This window comes from Tauraco erythrolophus, chromosome 1 (assembly GCF_009769465.1).
Source record: "Tauraco erythrolophus isolate bTauEry1 chromosome 1, bTauEry1.pri, whole genome shotgun sequence".
In the NCBI taxonomy this organism is placed as follows: Eukaryota; Metazoa; Chordata; class Aves; order Musophagiformes; family Musophagidae; genus Tauraco; species Tauraco erythrolophus.
In genome coordinates this window covers 125,818,575-125,837,429 of record NC_141465.1, presented here as the reverse complement: position 1 = coordinate 125,837,429, position 18,855 = coordinate 125,818,575, and the positions used below count along the sequence as shown (strand labels likewise).

At 43.6% G+C, this 18,855-nt stretch overlaps 1 protein-coding gene across 1 annotated transcript in view; it reads left to right on the top strand.

Moving 5' to 3' along the window:
- The first annotated feature begins 7,756 nt into the window (after positions 1–7,756).
- Positions 7,757–18,855, top strand: part of MTNR1B (melatonin receptor 1B) — a 31,374-nt gene continuing 20,275 nt past the window's right edge. Inside the window, exon 1 of the mRNA XM_086614210.1 lies at positions 7,757–7,967. Within this exon, the coding sequence (XP_086470336.1) occupies positions 7,757–7,967 (211 nt within the window). The remainder of the gene's footprint in view (positions 7,968–18,855) is intronic.

Sequence of the window (18,855 nt, the reverse complement as noted above, 5' to 3'; positions counted from 1 at the left end):
GTGATGGAGCTCCAATTTCCTGGAGATGGCTGAACACCTGCCTGTTGGTGGGAAGGAGCCAGTGAATTCCGTGGTTTGCTTTCCTTGTGTGAGTGGCTTTTGCTTTCCCCATTAAACTGTCTTTATCTCAACCCATGAATTTTCCCACTTTTACTCTTTCAATTCCCTCCCCCATCCCACTGGGAGGAGTGAGCGAGTGGCTGTGTGGGGCTTAGTTGCCGGCTGGAGTTAAACCACAACAACGCCCAAACAGCAACTATATCTGGGGTGGCAGATAATTTAGTGGGTCAGCTTTTTTTTATCCAGGAAAGGCAATGAATCCAGACAATAAGCTCCAATTTACACAATGATCTATTTTTCTGTTTCTCAATGCTGAGAGTTATGATCCACCTTACATTACAATCGAATAGCACCGCATCATCAACCACTGTTGACTCACTGGTACTCTTGTTAGTTATCAAAGTGGAAGGGACAGACTGTTGCCTCTGAATCATAAGTAACAGTAGAAAAACAAATCCAGCTAAGCATGTTATTTGGTCGGTGTGATAGTGGTTATCAGAAAATGATCTATTCTAATCATGCAATCACCGAGCCTGACGTGCTTTTTATTCCCATTAGTCCATCATGTTCCAGCTCCATTCCCAGTCCTTCTTTCCCTGGCATACAAGAACCAAGAACACAGCACCAGGTAGTCTCGATGGAAGCACCCTAAGTACGAAACCGCTGTAACCTAAACTTCCTATGGAAAAGGGACTCAAGAGAATCAGGCCTTCTATTAACACATCTGTCCCTTTGTTAGCCCCTCCCAACAACTTTTAAACTTTTTCTGAGTTCCACCAGATTTGAGTCATAGCCTCAAGTCTTGAGTTTATTTCTCAAGGTTTTGTGAAAATCAGAAGAGAAGAGAATCAGAAGAGAAGAGAATCAGAAGAGCCAGACTTTCACTCCTTTGGGAAAAACACAGTTGTGACTCTGTGTCTTGTGAATATTGTGTCAGCCACCTGGCTGATTTCAGATGATACCTCATATTGCAGAGGGATATCTTAACACCATAACAGAGCTCAAGACACCACAGTTCATACTGTCTTCGGGATGACAGTGGAGGAAATTGATGGTTAAGAATGAAACTTGACCCCTTTCCTTATAGAAAAGTTGTATTTAAGTTGTGAACTCATTTGACTCACCAAACTCAATTATTCTTTGGTCCCAAATTTCAGCTCATGTTGAACTCATGGTCAACCCTGTGAAGTAGACCATCTGTTACTGCTGGTATTGGCAGAGAGCTACGGGCTGCTTTTTATACAGCTTATGCCATCCACAGCTTTGCATTAACGTAAACAAAAGACAATGAGCTGTATAGCAAAATTAAATATATTTTAAATCCTTAACTAATTAACTCTCAATTCCACCCCAAGAAATACATAACAGAGTTTCCTTAGCCTCATTTTAATGTAACAGAAGAGACAAAGAAATGAAGTTAACCCCAGTGCTGTGACAAATCCATGGGACAATCACCACTAGGACTTCAGGATCTTCTGATTGCCAATGCAACACTCCCTCCCCAGCCCATCTTGGCCTTCTGGCTGCGACAAAACTAACAGCTGCTCACAAAAACAAGCTGAAGGACAGAGATAACAGCACCTGAATGCTACATGAACAAGAGATTGTGGTAGCTCCCTTTAATAATACAAACCAATTATTTTCTTCTGGCTCTGTTTTCCATTTTAAAAGGGATTAGTCAAAGGGTTATGCAGGATTACGGAATTAGCCTTTCACCCCTGCAAAATGTAAGTTCAAATATTAGTTTGGGTCATGAATGAAAATCAGTTTCTTCCATTCCAGCCTAGTGCTCATATGTTAGAGAAGCACAAGATAAACTGGCAGAACAGTCCCAGGAGTGGAATAGTAACAGTAGCCTGTATACAAGTATACACAGAAAGTACGTGTATGTGTATACACACACACAGTATGCAAAGTACATATATACATATATCTGCTTACACTAAAGAATAGGGAAGGTGGAACAGGTGAGTATGTTTAGAGATAGGATGGTTTTGAAATATTGACACCAAACTCAGATCAGGAGATGGAAGTCTAGCTTTAGCCCTGCTATGATTCCTTGAGGTAATCTTCACCAAGTGAGACTCACCTTTAATCACCTAACACTGAAGTAGCTGGTCTAGGCTAATCATCAAAGCTCCTCTTCAGTTTCGGCAGGAAGACATGCACAAGGTTATCCGTTCCACCTACTCTCCACACCTGCCCAATGATGACAGCACAACTGTCTATGTTCAGCCTGGATCTACTGCTAAACAATAGCCAGCTGTTCTATTACCCAATGACCTCTCTCCACTCAAAAAGGGGAACTGGGAAAAGGAAAGAAGACCTGTGGGTCGAGATGAGAACTATTTAATAATTGAAATAAAAATAGAATAAAAATGAAGATAATCATGATAACAATAATAATATATACAGATAAGCGATATATGGTGCAGCTGCTCACCACCCCTTGGCCAATGTCCAGCCCATTTGCAGCCAGCGATCCCAGAGCAGGAAAGTCACGAAACTGCAATCCCAAAAGAGAGAGACAGTAAGCCTCGAGAGCAGAATGATGAGCAAGACCCTCCAGGGACAGAAGCCATTGAGGAAGAGAGAGTGGGAAAGACAAGAGGGGGTGAAGAAAAAACCCGTTCCCAACAAAATTCCCAATTTAAGTGTCAATCTCCCTGTCCATACTCCCCCCAGGTTCTTGAACATCAGGGTCATTAGCAAAAAACAAGTTGGAAAGTCCTTGAGCACTACAGATACCTGCATACCATGGCTAGCTACAAACTAAAGTGTCATATCAACTCTGCTCCCACCAAATCCGGTGCTGCAGTCTTTTTAAAAATGCAGCTTGCTTTAGAAATGTAGCTTCTCTGAACAGAAAACTGATTTGATGATTCTATCTCAGCGAAATCAGGACAACGACAGACATGCACAGTCCTTTGGAAGTAGATCTCTCTTTCTGTCTTAGGTTGAGGTGTACTCAACTTAAATTCTTTCCCGCTCCCCATCTTGTTTTGCACAATCTATTTAAAGTTTCAAAACCAAATGACTCTTTTTATTGACAATTCACAGCAAAAAGATCCTGTTGCATGTCATGGAAATTCAGTGTGACTAAAATATCAATAAATCATTGAGAATGAGGTGACAGATCTCATTTTATGGGGAATTTCCAGCAGGAAACAAAAAAAAGTGTTGGAAGATTATGGACAACAAAACAACCCTTTACCCAAAAAGGCTTTGATATCTGCTTAAAAGATGTTAACATTGCATGGGAGAAGATGAAACCCAGACGAGAAAATGTTACTAAGTGAATCTTCTGTTCCTACAGAAAAGACAGACTCTTCCTTTATTAAAGGAGATGCAACTTTTCTGTACAGGCTCATGACAGCAGTGGACAAGCAAACAGGCTTTCATTTAAACAGTGGTTGGGCTCGAGTTGACTTAAAAATCTAGGGAGAACTATTTAAAAAAAAAATAAAAATTGGATAGAAATGGAAGCAGTATAGAAGTTCAAACACCAGCCTGTGCCATGGTGTACACTGTGAAAATGGTCAACTCAAACTGAGACAGTAGGAACATTATTTGGAGGCTGTGCCTTTTATCTCTAAGTGCCCTTTGGTCTTGTAGAAATGTGTGCTGACATAACAAACATAGAAGAGTTTTAATTTCTCCTTCTGCTCTACTGGAATACCCAGAATTCAAGAGATTTCACCAATAAGATCCTCTGTCCTGAAATTTCATTCATGCTTAGGAAAAGTTTTGATTGCCATGATCAATTAAAAATAATTTCCTTTAGAAAATCAAATCAGCAAAACAGAAAACAAAGTGCACGAATGTATTTCCGCGAAGCAGCCATTTGTCTTCAGAATGAAAAAAAAAAAAAGGCAAACAAGAGACTACCGCCTCTGGCAGAAGAGTAATGCATGGAATATTTGATCGTTCCACCATCCCAGCAATTCCTGGTTTTATCCTGCAACACAAATATAGTTAGCCCTACAAAACTTAGATTGTTTTCAAATAGAAATACAGCCCAGTTACTTTTTCCTAGGCATAGAATTGGAAGAAAACTTGCCAAAACTTAAAAATACAAAGGTTTTAACATACAGCTGTGAAGAAAATACCCCTTTTTTTTCAAATTGAGTGCTTTCTGAAACAACGAATTATTTCATGTTAACTGTAACAATCAATAGGCTTAAATACACATTTCCCTTTCAAAGAGAATTTAGTTAATTTGAAATGAGGCTACTAAAAAGCTGAGTAAGAACATCTATAGATTGTTTAATGCAGTTTAATCAATCATTTTAAAAAGCAAATAAGACTAACATTTACAACCTGTCCTTTAATAGGTAACTCTAAATAATAATTCAGACCTACATTACCGGTATTAATGAAGAGAGTGGGAATTCAGATCAGGTGACAAACCTTCTCTTTACAGGTTGTTGAGGCAGAAAGGCCACCATTTTGCTTCCTACCTACTTGTTTTCCTACTGTCAAATGCCAGTGCAGCCACAAAAGCCAGACTGTTGTTACAAAGCCAGCAACACTTACTTTATTTCGCATTTTGTAGCAGGCTCGCACTTCAGGCCAAGTTCAGGCCATAGCTTTCTAATTTTTCTCTAAATCACTTGGCACGCTCCTGGGAGCTATAAAACAAAATGAGTGATGATACATAACAATTGTCTGTGGCAGGAAAATATATAGCTTTCCACTTGTGTGGATGAACTGCAAACCTGGAGAATGCCAGGAGCAAAGCCTACCTTGAAAAGTCACATTTATGCGCAGGGACAGTTTAAGCTTTTGACAAACAGTTGAAGATAAATCCTGTAGTAATAACAGACAACAAAATGGTACATTTCTCCTAAAAGCACTTATACAGACTCTGGAAAGATGCCCAGAAAGAGCCCGAGGCATGAAAATAAATGATGTCTGTAAGTTTTCCATAATAAGTCAATAAGACTAGAGTAGCACATAGATAACGGGCAGTGAGGATACCAACTTTCTGAAAAGGGATATTGGAACAGAGGTAGATAAAGGGAGACACAGTAACGCAAAAGCTCTTCCTAATGGTAGATTATCATCCAACGGAGAAAAATCCTTCTTTGTACTAATGAATACAGAAAATAGGTATTTCCTTGGATAAATGTCTTTTCAAACTTCTGGAGAAAGAAAAAGAAAAATCAAGTAAACTTTTGCTTCCATCAGGAACGAGCCTGTTTGTCAGGAGTGCGATTATTACTTTCCTATGGCAGAACTGCAAAATAAATATTCAGGAGTGATAATTCTCAGAAGATAGTCCTTCTTTAGTTCAAGCCATGAAGCCATGGTAACTCCATCTGTAGTTTGAAAAGGGTCATGATGCCTTACATATTGCCTACATTAAACAGAAAGGGTCTGAGGTATGATTATTTGTCGCTGCTGTCTCGGGGACGGAGAGAAGAACGACACAGAATTCAGGTGCAGGAGAAAGAGCCAACGCCAACAGCAGGAGCAGCAGCAGCAGTAGCAGCAGCGGCAGCAGCAGCATCAGCCGTTTATTAATTACAAATCCGTATATATATATAATATGGTTCACAAGGATGGCCAAGGCAATTGGTCGCTTGACCATCCACCTCCCAGAGTGATTGGCTAAATGCTACAACACCCATTTCAAAACAACTTTCCCAGTGTGCCATAAACAAGACTGCATAACAAGCTACAGGTGCAAGATAAAGTCTTAGTTTACAAAAACCTCAAACTGTTTCTCAGCTAGCCTGCATGGGAAAAGGAACTTTCACAGTACGCTGCAGTAGCTGGAAAATTTCTGCTTCTAGCCTTTTTGTATCCACAATTATTTATAAAAAAAAACAGTGTAAATAAGACTGATGCAAAAATCTATATGCATACTTTTATGTTTGTTCTAACCAGGACTCCTTCAGTATATCTAAAATTGATTAGGACTACATCGCAATTAAACAACAACAAACTATTTCTAATTTGGAAAAAGAAGTCCGCACGATAATTTGTAGTATTCGGATTACACCAGGGCACATTTGTGCAGAAGTAAGTCTCAAAAAAGCAATGTGCCATAATAAATTATTTCCTGGTAGAAAGGACAGAAACTTGCCCCGTTTTTCCAAATTAACTCTGAGGCAAGCTATGGCAAGATCCAAATCTTGAAAATCTACGGGCCATAACTTTCTCTGTGTTGAACAGACACAAAGAGAAAGAATACAGCTACACAGTAACCTCTTCTGCAGGTGTAGCTCCTGCATCATTCTCAAAAGTGGGGCACAACCTGGAATCAGGGTAACGATCCAGTGCGGCCTGGCTGGCTTGAAAACAATATGAAGTAGGATACAACCCCCTTCCGAGTCATGTCTGCTGTGAGCAGCCCTAATTGTCAGCACATGCTATGGGAACCCACTGATAAACCATCAGTGGCATCTGGTAACTACACCGACCGTGCTGGAAGCCAGCCATGGAGACACGCAGGGACTGTCCTCCTTGTCCCATGCATCTTATTTACCTAATGCAAACGAGCATATGGCATCTGTCACTGTGGAATCCCAAATGAAGCTGTATGCTTCAAACTTAATTTCCGAGTGAAGTCCACTGATGCCCTGTGCTCCTGCAGCTTGGAAGGGAGAAACCTCTGAAATGCACACATTTCCCCAAGTTGACACTGGTTTGGAGCATGTCCTGTCCGTGACTTTCGCAGTCATCTCCCTACAGGCGCTGTCTTTAGTCGTGATCTCACAGACTGTTTTGTTCAGACACGAAGCACAAGGCCACGGTACTGTCAAATTTAAAACCTTTTTAGGTCTGTAGCCCAGACTAAAGGAAGGAATGCGTCAGAAAAACCCAGCGTCTGGAGGCCATGAGGGGAAGGGGCTTCCCTGCCCTTGCACTGCCGGGAACACAACGGACTGAGCCTCGGGGAAAAAAAAAAAAAAACCAAACACAAACGACACGTTTCCCCGCCGTGGAAGGTGGAGGTTTCCGGCCGAGCCCGGCGGCGGGGAGGAGGCTGCCGCGGGGAGAAGCGCTGAGGGAGCGGGGCTGCGCAGCCGGGCGGCCCCGGCCGGGCCCTCGCCTGTCCCCGCGGCTCTCCCGGGCTCGCCAGTCGCGCGAGCCGCCACCGGGGATGACCGCGCACGGCCGCCTCCGCGGCCCGTGGGCCCTGCGCCCGCCCTGGCACCTCCCTGCCGCCGCCGCAGTCGCCTCCCGCCCCTCACCCCGCCGAGGGGCGCGCTCCCGCCGGCCGGGGATGTCCGCACCTCGCCGAGGGGCGCGCTCCCGTCGGCCGGGGATGCCCTCGCCCCGCCGAGGGGCGCGCTCCCGCCGGCCGGGGATGCCCGCACCTCGCCGAGGGGCGCGCTCCCGCCGGCCGGGGATGCCCTCGCCCCGCCGAGGGGCGCGCTCCCGCCAACCGCCCCCGCCCCCCTCCCGCAACACCCGCCGCGCGCTGGGGCGGGGCCGGGGGCGGGGCCCGCCTCGAGGTGCCCGCCTCGAGGCTCTCCCGCGCTGCCTCAGGGGGCGGGGCCCCGCCCCTGGCCCCGCCCCTGACTCCGCCCCCGGAGCTCGGCGCGGGAGCGGGGAGGGGGCAGCGCGCCCGGCGCGGCCGTTAAAAGCCTTCCCGCCTTCCCGCGCAGCCAGTCAGCGGGATCGCCGAGCGGCTCTGAGGCGGCGGCCGGAGCGCGGTGCAGGGCGCTGGGACTGGGTATCAGCGATGCTGGAGAATGGCTCCCTGAGGAACTGCTGCGACCCGGGCGGGCGAAGCCACTTCGGCTTGGAGGAGCGAGAGGCGGCGGGTGCCCCGCGGCCCGCCTGGGTGGTGACGGTGCTCTCCAGCGTGCTGATCTTCACCACCGTGGTGGACATCTTGGGCAACCTGCTGGTCATCGCCTCCGTCTTCAGGAACCACAAGCTCAGGAACTCAGGTAAGGGCCCGAGCCCCGGCACCTGCCCCGGCGGCGGCAGGTGGTGGCGAGCCCCCAAAGCCCCACGGGCACCCCGGTCCCCGCTTCTAGCTGCCCTGAGGAGACCCGCCTGCTTGTGGAGTCCGGGCGGGCCACCTGCTAAGGGCAGGGGACCGAAGAGTCCCCCTGTATCGGTGCTCGCCTCATAGCGTGTGCAGGGACCTCCAAGCGCTCAGTCCAGAGGCAGCCCTTCCTAACAGGCTGCCCTGCGCTCAACGGAGCCCTTAAGGGGGGGGGGGCCGGGGGGGACGGGTCACTAAGTGGTTCTTAATGAGGCATTGTGTGGTCTCTGTGGAGCTACTGATGAGGGGAATCGGTGCCATCCGCCCAAAACACCGGAGACAAAGAGCGTGCCCAAAGCGGTCGGAGAAAGAAAGAAGAAACTTTAAAACTTGCTTAAGAGTACTTCGGAAGGTGAGGTGCTGTGCATGTGTGGGAAAGCGGCTCAGCCACGCTTGGAAGTCCTCACTGAAGTTCACAATAGTCTTTCCTGAAACCGCCTCTCTACTTGTCCTCTCACCGAATAACCTTCAACCAGAAAGCAGCAAATAAAGTGGGGTGTTTTTCTTGAATCGTGTCCGTAGTTTTTATTTGAGTACTAAAACGTGGGTCTGCGCGATTTATTTGCTAAACTTTTTACTTGCTTTCTCTTCTCATCTTTGCCGGGCTAGTTACACGTGTCTCAAACTATAAAACTCTGTAGATAGGAACAACTTCTCGGGTTTGCCTCCCTCCAGCCGACTTAACCGAGCCACGAATGTACTCCCCGCATGCGGATACGCTTCCCCTCACCCTGCTGATCCAGCCGGCTCCCGGTTGTTACCTGCCGCGCAGAGTTCGGCTGCTGCTCGCGCACCTGCACTCGGCTGGCTCTTGGGTATTGGCGCAGTATAAGGTGCTACCCCCGAAATAGTGGTATATTTACTAAAATTCTCATAGCATCGAGCAGATCCCGAAATCGCTCCCTTCTTCAGGTCTGGAACGCCATCGTTTTGCGACGCGCGCACCGGCCGGGATAACAAAACTTTGCTGAGAGCTGAGGGAAGTCAGGTGCGCAGCATCCCTTGTGCTCTCGGAGCCATCGGGCTCTGTATCAGATCGGTCCAGCTTCGCATCCAGGAGGCAGCGGGGTGCCTCCTCACCAACGGGAAGAAAGGAGAACGGCTGACTTGTTTTTTCTCGGGTGTTTTTTGTTGGTTTGGGGGTTTTGTTTTTTTTTTTTTGGAAGGGGGGTGGGTGGTTAATGGGTGTCGCTTCCCGAACGCTATCGTGTTTCAAGTGCAGTGAGTAAAGCTCCTGCTAACTGGAAGTAGACGCTCATTCGCCCTTGTTTTAAGACTGGACAACAGTTAGGAGCAGAAGCGGTTTGTAGAGGGATGAAACATCCTCTCCTTAATCGTTACACGTCTAACTGCATGCGAGGGATGCCGGCGGGTCCCGCTTACGGGGGGCTCAGTGATCACCCCCCGCGGAGAAGCGCCGAACCTGAGGATGCTCGAAATCGCGGTTTGGGTGAGCCCGGGAAGAAAAGGGGGGGGGGGGGGGAGCGGCGCGGGGCACCGGGCGCGGTACTTTGGCTTGTACTTAAGCTGCGCGTTCAGGGGAGCCGCCACCGAGAGCAGTACCGAGGTCGGTAAAGCCTTACCCGGTGCCGCGCCGGGGAAGGCGGCACCCCTCGGTAGCCAGCGGCGCCGGGAGCCGGAGCCCTCCGTTCCCCGAGCGGGGGTCGTGGCCGCCCACCGGCGCCGGGCCGGCTGCGAGCGGGCGGGCGCCGCTCCGGCCGAGCGGAGCGGAGCGGATCCGGGCGCTCCGCCGGGGCGGGGGAGGGAGCTCCTCCCGCCTCCCTCCCTCGGGAGCTCCCGTGAGTCACCAGCGCCCTCCCGGCCCCCTCGGCACGGGGGAAGGCGCGTTTCCCGAGGGATTTGCGCCCTGGAAGCTCCGAAGGGGGGGCGAGCGCCCAGGGAATAGGCTCTGCCTGGAGAGCGCGGCCGCCCCGAGGCATCAAATCCCGGCCCGGGGGAAGCAAGAGAAGGGCTCTCTCCTGAACCGTTTCCTTCGCTCAAACGGCAGCAGAGGGCAGGGCTTGGACTGGAAAAGAGTGATGAAGAATAAGTTTCAAGATACCGGTCAAAGTGCTCTGTGGCGACCTAAGACTGTTGAAATCAGATGTGGTCTTTTTATCTAATTCAAATACCTACAAATTGATCTCCTTCTAGGATCATCTTTAATGCAACTGACCCTGTACCAAGGATCTCTTCATCTTTGATAAGTATCACGAAGAATAGCAGGGAGTTCCTTCTGCATAATGTTCATAAAGATACTTTTTAAATTGCCAGTTCTTAGTTTTCCATCAGGGAGGGACGGCTTTTGGGAATGGAGCTGAAAATTTCTTAAGGAGGGAGCAGAGCAGAAGAGGACTGCAAACTGATGTGAGTGGAGTGAGGGAGGGAATGGGGAGGTGACAGAGCTAAGGCAGTGCTTGGGAGCCCTTAGCCTCTGATAAGGAAAGAAGATGGACAAGCAGGTGAACTTACAGGTTTTTCTTTCTGAGCAAACCAGAAACAACATGTTCATACTCGCAAGGGGAGCGGATGTGGTAGAAAGTGAAATGGTGAGGGAAAATGGCATGAAAGGAGTTAGACTTATAATAAGGGATGTCAGAGAGAGACAAGATGAAGCTAGTTGAACGGATGTGACAAGAGCCAGGGGGTCCAAATGACTGAAGAAAGAAGGAAGAGCTCATCATGAACACTCAATTCTCTTTGAAGAAGCTATTGAGAGATTTTCTTGGATAAGGATGAGAGTTTGGGACTTCATATAAGCCACAGGTGTACGAGGAAGAAATCAAGCAGCTCTGCCCACTTTTCTAGCACAAATAGAAATCTTTCCTTCAGAAAGCAAAATAGGGCTTTAGCCCATTTCCAAGATTTATCAACTCTGTTCTATCCCAGGCTTTACAGAGAAACCTGATAACTGCAAACAATGTAATTATGCATCACTCCCCTTAAAATTAAAGCGTGATCAAAAGCAAATCTATTTTAATGCTGTTATGTAGTGTGAGGCACAAGAATGGAGTCAAATAAAATGACCCATTAGCCTTTATGCTGGTAAGTATTATGCTCAGAGAAATGGAGAATGGGTAGGATTGGTGCTTTTAGAGATTGCTCATTCAGTCCTTAAACAGTGGGAATTTTGCCAGCCTTACAACAGAAGGATTGTTTCATAGCACACAGAAGCCTTTTTCCCACGTTTAAATTTGTTTTTGGAGGGGGAAGGGAGAATTTGTGAAGGCGCTTCCAAGTAATGCATAGCATAATTGGTATGAATCAACATGCTTGTCGCCTTATATAACTGCACCCAGTCTTTCTGTGAGAGGCTGAGCAAGTTCTGATCTTTAAAAGTGATTTAATGCTTTTTATAATTTCTAATTTGAGAGAGGAGTAACTTTGTCCAACACGCTACAAAATTAAATAAATCTTTGTATATGGAAATAATGAAATAAATTAGTCTGTCTTTCTATTTGAAATGTCAAATGTGTTCTGGATTTTCAGAAGCAACTATTGATTTTGGGTGTCTTCAATTAAGCGTGCCCAGTAGAAGGCAGCTTTTAAAGTCCTAAACTTTTGAAGTGCTAAAGTCTACATACGCTCAACAACCACTGCTGGATGGTCAAGTATCCTGCAGGTGCATTGAGTCAGTCAAAACCACTAGATGCTTTTAAGAATTTCAGGATAGGTTTGTATAGCCATAGCTATAACAATAACTTTATGGGCTGGGGTAAGAAGAACCTGGTAGGAAGCATTTCAGAAGGTGGGAACTGGCAAGGCATCTCCCACAGGAGGAGGGAGATAAAGCAAACCATTTGTATTTCATTGTCCTTAAAGCCAGCATAAAATCAGCAAGAGGTGAGAATTAGGCACATTAACTCAATATCATTTCAAAGAGTAGTGAGGGCTTGGAACCCTTTGACTTTTGGCAGAAGGTCTAATATCAACCTTGGTGCACTGCCAAAGAATACATTAGCAGAAAATGGTATTTTTAGTGCTTTGTGTCAACCCTCTTCACTCTCTCCCCTATTATTTTTTTCTATATATAACAGCTAACACAGCACAATAAGACTGATTTCTACTTGAATGGCAAAGTGTTGTTGCAACACAAATTGAATCAAAATTCGTGTTTCTTTTACCTGTAAGAACATGGGTGTATTTGCATGTTTAGTTCTGTCTTACGTATGTGTGGCTGTAGAGGTGGACGATACTTCTCATGTGTACATCTGTACAAAATAAACATTCCTGCACATAGAATTGTAACTTTGGTACTCATCTGTCTACAAAATAAACATGTTTGGCAATATAACCAAGTCTTGTACTCTTTTTCCGTGTTATTTCCTTTTCCGTACTCTTCACTCCACGTCTCTGTAATATAGCTGAGAGTATGTTTTCTCCATTGTTATATGCTGTTTTCAGTTATTCTTCATCTCTTTGGCCACACCAGCTCTCTTTCTCTCCTTTATTCCTCCCCTATTATTATTCTTGTCCACTGGAATAGAGGACAGCTGTCTCCTGGGATGGAATTCATCTCTTAGAAGACTACAGTGGAGATACCTGTTTCTGAACTCCTTTCCTTGGGCTTCCTTCATAATAAATGGAGAAAAAATAAGCTTTTTCAGAGAATAGTTAATCCAACTTGTTTTTGACATCTACATTAGGATGACATGATTCAGCCCATAAAATTGTTTATTTCTCTCCACTAAAAACAAAGAGAATCAAGAGGGACTATCTCAATATAGTCAGAAGTCATCACATAATTCTTCTAGTAACTTATCAAGTTCCAGTTCTAAATTTGCACATTTTCCTCCTCCTCACTGCCTCTCCCCCAAGAGATCACATTGATCCAAATAAGATGAACATTAAAAATAAATAAATAAATAAATCATTACCAATACAACTGAAATATTTAGTGTGCTTCCTGGGTCCTGAAACTGCTTGGCAAAATTATCTTTTAATATCAACAGTGATGCTGACAAGCATGTATTTTGATGATACCTCTCATATGGTTTCAGCTTTTGTAATCCTGACTTCTTGAACCCTGGATCCACGGATTTCTTAGCCCTGGGACTGTGTGTGTTTGGCTTCACATTCTCTCTCACATTCAGGATCTCGAGCCTTGAAGGTGCTCAGTACTAAGAAATTCATTGGAACATGACTTCAATGTTCACAAAAGTTCACTGAACCCAACACTTCAAATAAAGCTCTTTGTGCTTACTAGTTACTAATATATGGTGGATATTTTTATTTTTAGAACTATAATTGTCATTTAACTTGGATGGATCATTTCTCTACCTGGCGAGAACTCTGTATTAATGGAGAATAAACATGTATTTACCTCTCAACCTTTGTCTTTCCATGGTAAACAAGACAAATGCTTTTAGTTTCCTCTAGTTAACCAGTCTCTTCCTTTCCCTGATTGTTTTAGGCCTTTCAGATCACCTATTCCAGATGAATTCATCTGTCTTTAATAGGAGAAAACTGAACTGTTTGCAATAATGCAGCTGAAGTACTACCAATACCTTCAAGAAAATAATACTAAAATTGTTTTCTGTTCTGTCCTTCTGCGGGTGGACAAAATGGACCTGGTATGCCTTGGAGCCACATTTTGCTTTTATACAATATCTTCATATAGATGACTCTTCGTGATGCAGTCACTTGCTAATGCAGCTCTTCTTTTTCTTTTGTCTTCTCAGTCCACACAATTATTCCTTCAGTGCCTGGCCTCATACCTCATACTGGTATACTCTATCCTTTCTCTGCTCTTTTAGCCCTCAAGGAAAAAAAGATCTTGGGATTTTCCTGTATAAACGTGGACTCTCAACTTTGTACTATCACAAAATTTCATTAGTTCTCTTTGTGTTTTGTGACATAATACTTCTGAATCAGACAAAATTAGTTCAATATAGGTTATCTCCCTCTGGTCCTACAATTTTCTTTCATCATCATCCAGGCAGTGGTAGCAACAGACTGTGTGTGGTAACCTAGCATATGTGCTTCCAAAACTAGATCAGTTTAGAGCAACCTCCCAGGTACAAAAAGTCCAAGTCCAGTTTTTATTAAATAAAGATGATCAGATTAGTTGGTGCAGCCACTTTGTATAAGCTCACATTGAATTTTATTCCATTTGTCTTTACCTGCGTCTTTAATTTTCCTTTCCTTCCAAATTTGTTTCTACAGCCTTGCCTACAATTAAGATGAGATTAAGAAGCCTGAAGCTTTCTCAATTCATTCTTCCTTTGCATCCGATTCACCTCCTTAAATACAAGTGGATGCCATGTCCCTGTAAATGTTCGAGGCCAGGTTGGATGAGGCTTTGAGCAACCTGATGTAGTGGAAGCTGACCCTTCCAATGGCAGGGGGGTTGAAACTAGATGATCTTTAAGGTCCCTTCCAACCCAAACCATTCTATGATTCTAAGTACCATGTTAGTTCATACTCTATGGTAGACAAATGAATCTTCCCGAGGCAGCAACACTGTTTTATTTTTCTCATTACTCCCTGACTCCTTGTTTTTCTGACTTATGCCTGGCACCATTCATGCAAAAAGAAACAGCAGTTGTGCCAGCACCACAGCAAGGGAGGAGGAAATGGGTAATAAAGTGTGGGAGCACCACAGCTGCAGGCGAGCCATGAAAACACTGTTCTTTGGGATGCATGTGGGAACTGAGCTCTGTGCCACAGCCTGGGAGAAATCAGCACTTCCCTACTGCCAGTGAGGACCAGAGGACGCATTTAGCTCCTTTATAGGTCCCACACGTAGCTCTCTGTCCTTTCAGAACCTGTGACACCATCTCTGAGATAACATGCTAAAAAATTCCTGCTATCTAGTGTATTCAATCTGTCTGACATTTTTGGTTTATTGTAGAGACATTAATTTTTCACCTGCCAACCTGCCTTGTCCTCAAGCCCACCATTATTGCCCTTACTAAAAACCGTAGCAAAATATTTCTTCAGACTAGTAGCTGCTTTAAGTTGATTTTCAGATTCTCCTTCCCTTAGTAACTCAACTCCTCTTTCCTTTCTCCTTTTGTTAATGTGGTGAAAGGGCATTTATTCATTTTAGAAGTCTTTGCAAAGCTGATTAAATTTAGGCTTTTGCCAGTTCCCATTTTATCCATTTTTGCTCTCCCTAGCAGTTTTCTTTGGTGGACATATCTTTTCCTGTTCCTTCTAGCCTTATTTCTTGCCCCTAGTATTCTTACTGAGACAGCTTTTCCTCCAGCTAGATCTGGAACTTTTACTTTTTTTTCCCCCCCATCCTTTGGATGCAAGTTCCAGAGAATATTTTTGTACCTTTAATACAAAGAAATGCCAAGCTTCCTCCACATTCAAGTCCCTAAGCTCCTCAATACAGCTGACTTCACTTTCCTAATTGCCTTCTTTTATTTATCAAAATGTGCAAAACCCCCTCTTAGTTATGTCTGTTTTGTTTATTCTTTCGTTTAATTTAAACAAAATAATCTCCTCTGCTTTCAATACAACCTTATTTTCTATGACAGGCTCTTCAGGGATGCCTTTGTTCTTTATGAAAACAACTGGGGTATGTTGGCAAATAGACTCTGTGTTGGAGAAATCTACTGAGTGTATGTCCAGACCTCAACAGCCTTAGTATGTTTATTATCTCCTTTACATATGGGGAACTGCAGACTCCCAATTTTAAATTGTTTCCTTTGTATTTCCCTACTAAAACACAGGTGATCTCATCCTCCCGTAGGTTTCTGTCTACTTCCCTGCACATTGTCTTTACAACTCTTCCCCAACGTAATTTTCGCTTTACCAGAATATCCTCCTTTCTTTCTTTCTTTTTTTTTCTTCCTTTTATGAAGACTGTGCACTTTTCAGTTAATATTTCTCTTCTCTTATCATTGGTGCAATTCTATTTTAACAGAATTTTTTCCATGAAATTTGATTTGAATTTCTCACTGGTTTTGGATTCCCTATTTTGTTGCATAGATTCCTGGCATTTTTTTACTGACTCTACTGCTTTTCTTATTACCACTCCAATCGAACTCCTTAGTCTTTGAGCTCTTATTTTCTATATTTGTTGCCACCACCTTCCTGAAGCCAAAATTCCCCCTGTCCTGGGTGTTAAATGAAGAAACTATATGATTCCTTCTCAGGCTCTCTTCCTATATTTTGATTTCAAGTTCTTTTTATTCATTCTGCCAGCTTGGATTGCAAGCTGGTATCCCATATGCTTCGGTGAAGTCTGTCTATGAAGACACGAAACGTCTTCTCGAAGAATACCTCCAAATGATCAATAGTCCAAGTCCTTCTACATCATTTCTAGAATTATTCAGTCATGTGCTCATGACTCATCTGCTACTTCTAATTACACTTCTATTCTCTTCTTGGGGAGCAAACGGAATAAGTTCATCACTGATTCCATCCTCTTTTCTGAGACTTAGTTCAAATGATAACCAGCTGAGAAAATAAATCTTAAAAGTTACTTATAAAATAATAACTTTAAACTTTGTTCACCTGTTAATAATTCCAAAAGTAGAAGAGCAAAGTAAAAAGCCAGTATTGTTCATTTGCAAATTAGGAAAATTACTTTAAAAAGGGAGGTATCCTTCAGCAAAGGAAGTAAAGCTTGCAAGAAAATTTGGAAAAAGTGAAAATCAGAGACCTAAGAATGTTCTAGATGAGAGCAAATCTAAATATAGAATTTTACAATATTTTGGAAGTAGGAAGTTTGTAAGCATATTATTGGCTTAAGGGAGTTGAAAGAAGCATTTAGTGGTATAGAAACATCATAAAGGAGAAAAATAAGTTCTGTATCAGCCTGTATCACAGTGAATCCCGAGGAGATAAACGATTTCTTCAAAAGTAATAGGAGACAGCTTTATATGATGCTGTATATAAAATAATGGATACCCTTAGAGAAGATAGACTAGAATCTTTTTTTCATCACCTAGAGAATCATGAAGCAAAACCAAGGGCATGTTCAGCGTAATCTGGAGATGGAGAATACTAAAATAGAAATCATTTTCTCAAACTCTAAGTAAACTTTGGAAGTCAAGAATTTGGCAAACTTAAAGAACTACTGGCTGTTCTGTGAACATTTTGAGTGTTTGAAGTCATAACGGCTAATGCTACCAAAAATTGGAGAAAGTATGGGACATGTTAGTGACAGGTGTAAACCAAATTCTAGCAACTAAGGATTAGGATAAAAATGTAGTCTGAGGCAGGTTATTCTACAGTTATAGGGCTCTTTGTATTCTCCTTTGAAGCACCTGGCAATACCGTATTGGATGATAACTCTAAATTATAATTTTCTTTTATGCTATAGAGGAAGTGATCAGTTTATTGATAAGTGAATAGGAAGTATATCACCAAGATTAGCTCCAAGACACTTTTATTTTAGAAGAAAATGCTGAGTTCTGTCCCACTGGGTAAATGGAGCTATCAGTGTGCTTATCTTTAGGGGAAATAGCATCAGCTGAACTGGAAAAGTATAAGGGTTTCCTTGAACTTGTAATGGAAGAATCTGAGGATATATTTAGACTGTGTATTTCAGTTGGCACAAATCCACTCTATCCTTGTTCTGAGCAAAAGGAAAACCAAAGGATGATGTTAGCATGATACTTCACCTGCAACATCATATCCAGGCTCTCCATAGGTCCAAGTGCAACACAGTCACAGAGCTTTTTTTTTTTTTTTTTCCCAACTCTGAGTATGAAGAAGTTTCCTTTCATCTCCCTGAAATAACCAATGCAAACAAACCTTCAGAAACAGGTAATTAGAAGGACCTCTTGGCAGCTGTAATATGGCAATTCCATGGTGTCTTAGCAGGACTCTGTTTGCTGCCAGCCATCTCCTGGACTCCGGATTGGCATTTCCTTTGCAAGACTCACTGACAGCATGAGACATGACCTCTCTGCAGTAAAGCTCTATTCTTGGATGGACCAGCAGAAGCAATTCAAGGATTCGTGGTGCTCTGACACAATCAGCCAAAGAGCTAAGAGAACAAACCTACTCACAGAGAGACAGGACAGCTCATTCTAAAACACTAATTTTTTCAACTATTAGCAGGTATATATTCACCAGGTGAGTTGAACCATTCTATTGATGATGTTATAGGAGACTACAATAATCTCGTTAAATCAGTGATAACCTGTTCATTGCCTTTAGGAGTAAATTCTACTCCTACTCCAGTTCAGACCTATTCTGAATACCAGTATCTTCAGATATGCTTCAGATTTTAGCTTCTCAGAAGTTACCCTTTACATGCACATATCAGTACCTTCATGTAGCCTGCCAAGCACGATGTCTTGTTCCCAAGAATATGTATGAAAACAACTATGTTATCCTGAGCTGGTAAAACAAAACAGATTTTTTCCTTTGCAGAAAGGAATAAATGCTATGTTAATTTTAATCTTCCTAAAAATTGATCTGAGTGGTTGTTCTAGTTTTTAAACTCCCACCTTGACATGGGCATGAAACAGATTGCTTGAGAGCAAAAGCTAACAGAAACATGTCTAAATCACTGTGGATGCAACTCCATTGTCCTCCTTAACAACATTAGCTGCTTTGGAATATTCTGCTCTGCTTTTGGTCTCAATACTGGTAAGGACTGAGCTGTAACATGGAGTCATCATTTTCCTGACATTTCAGCTGTGTATAGGACAGTCAAATCTCGACATGACAACAGATACCAACAGCCTAAACACATTCATCGAATGACTAGGATCATGATTGTGGGATTCTTTTTTAATTATTTGTTAATTACAGAGATATTTTATTATGCTGTTTAATAAATGCTGCTTAAATTATGTCTGAAGAAAAAAACCTAACAC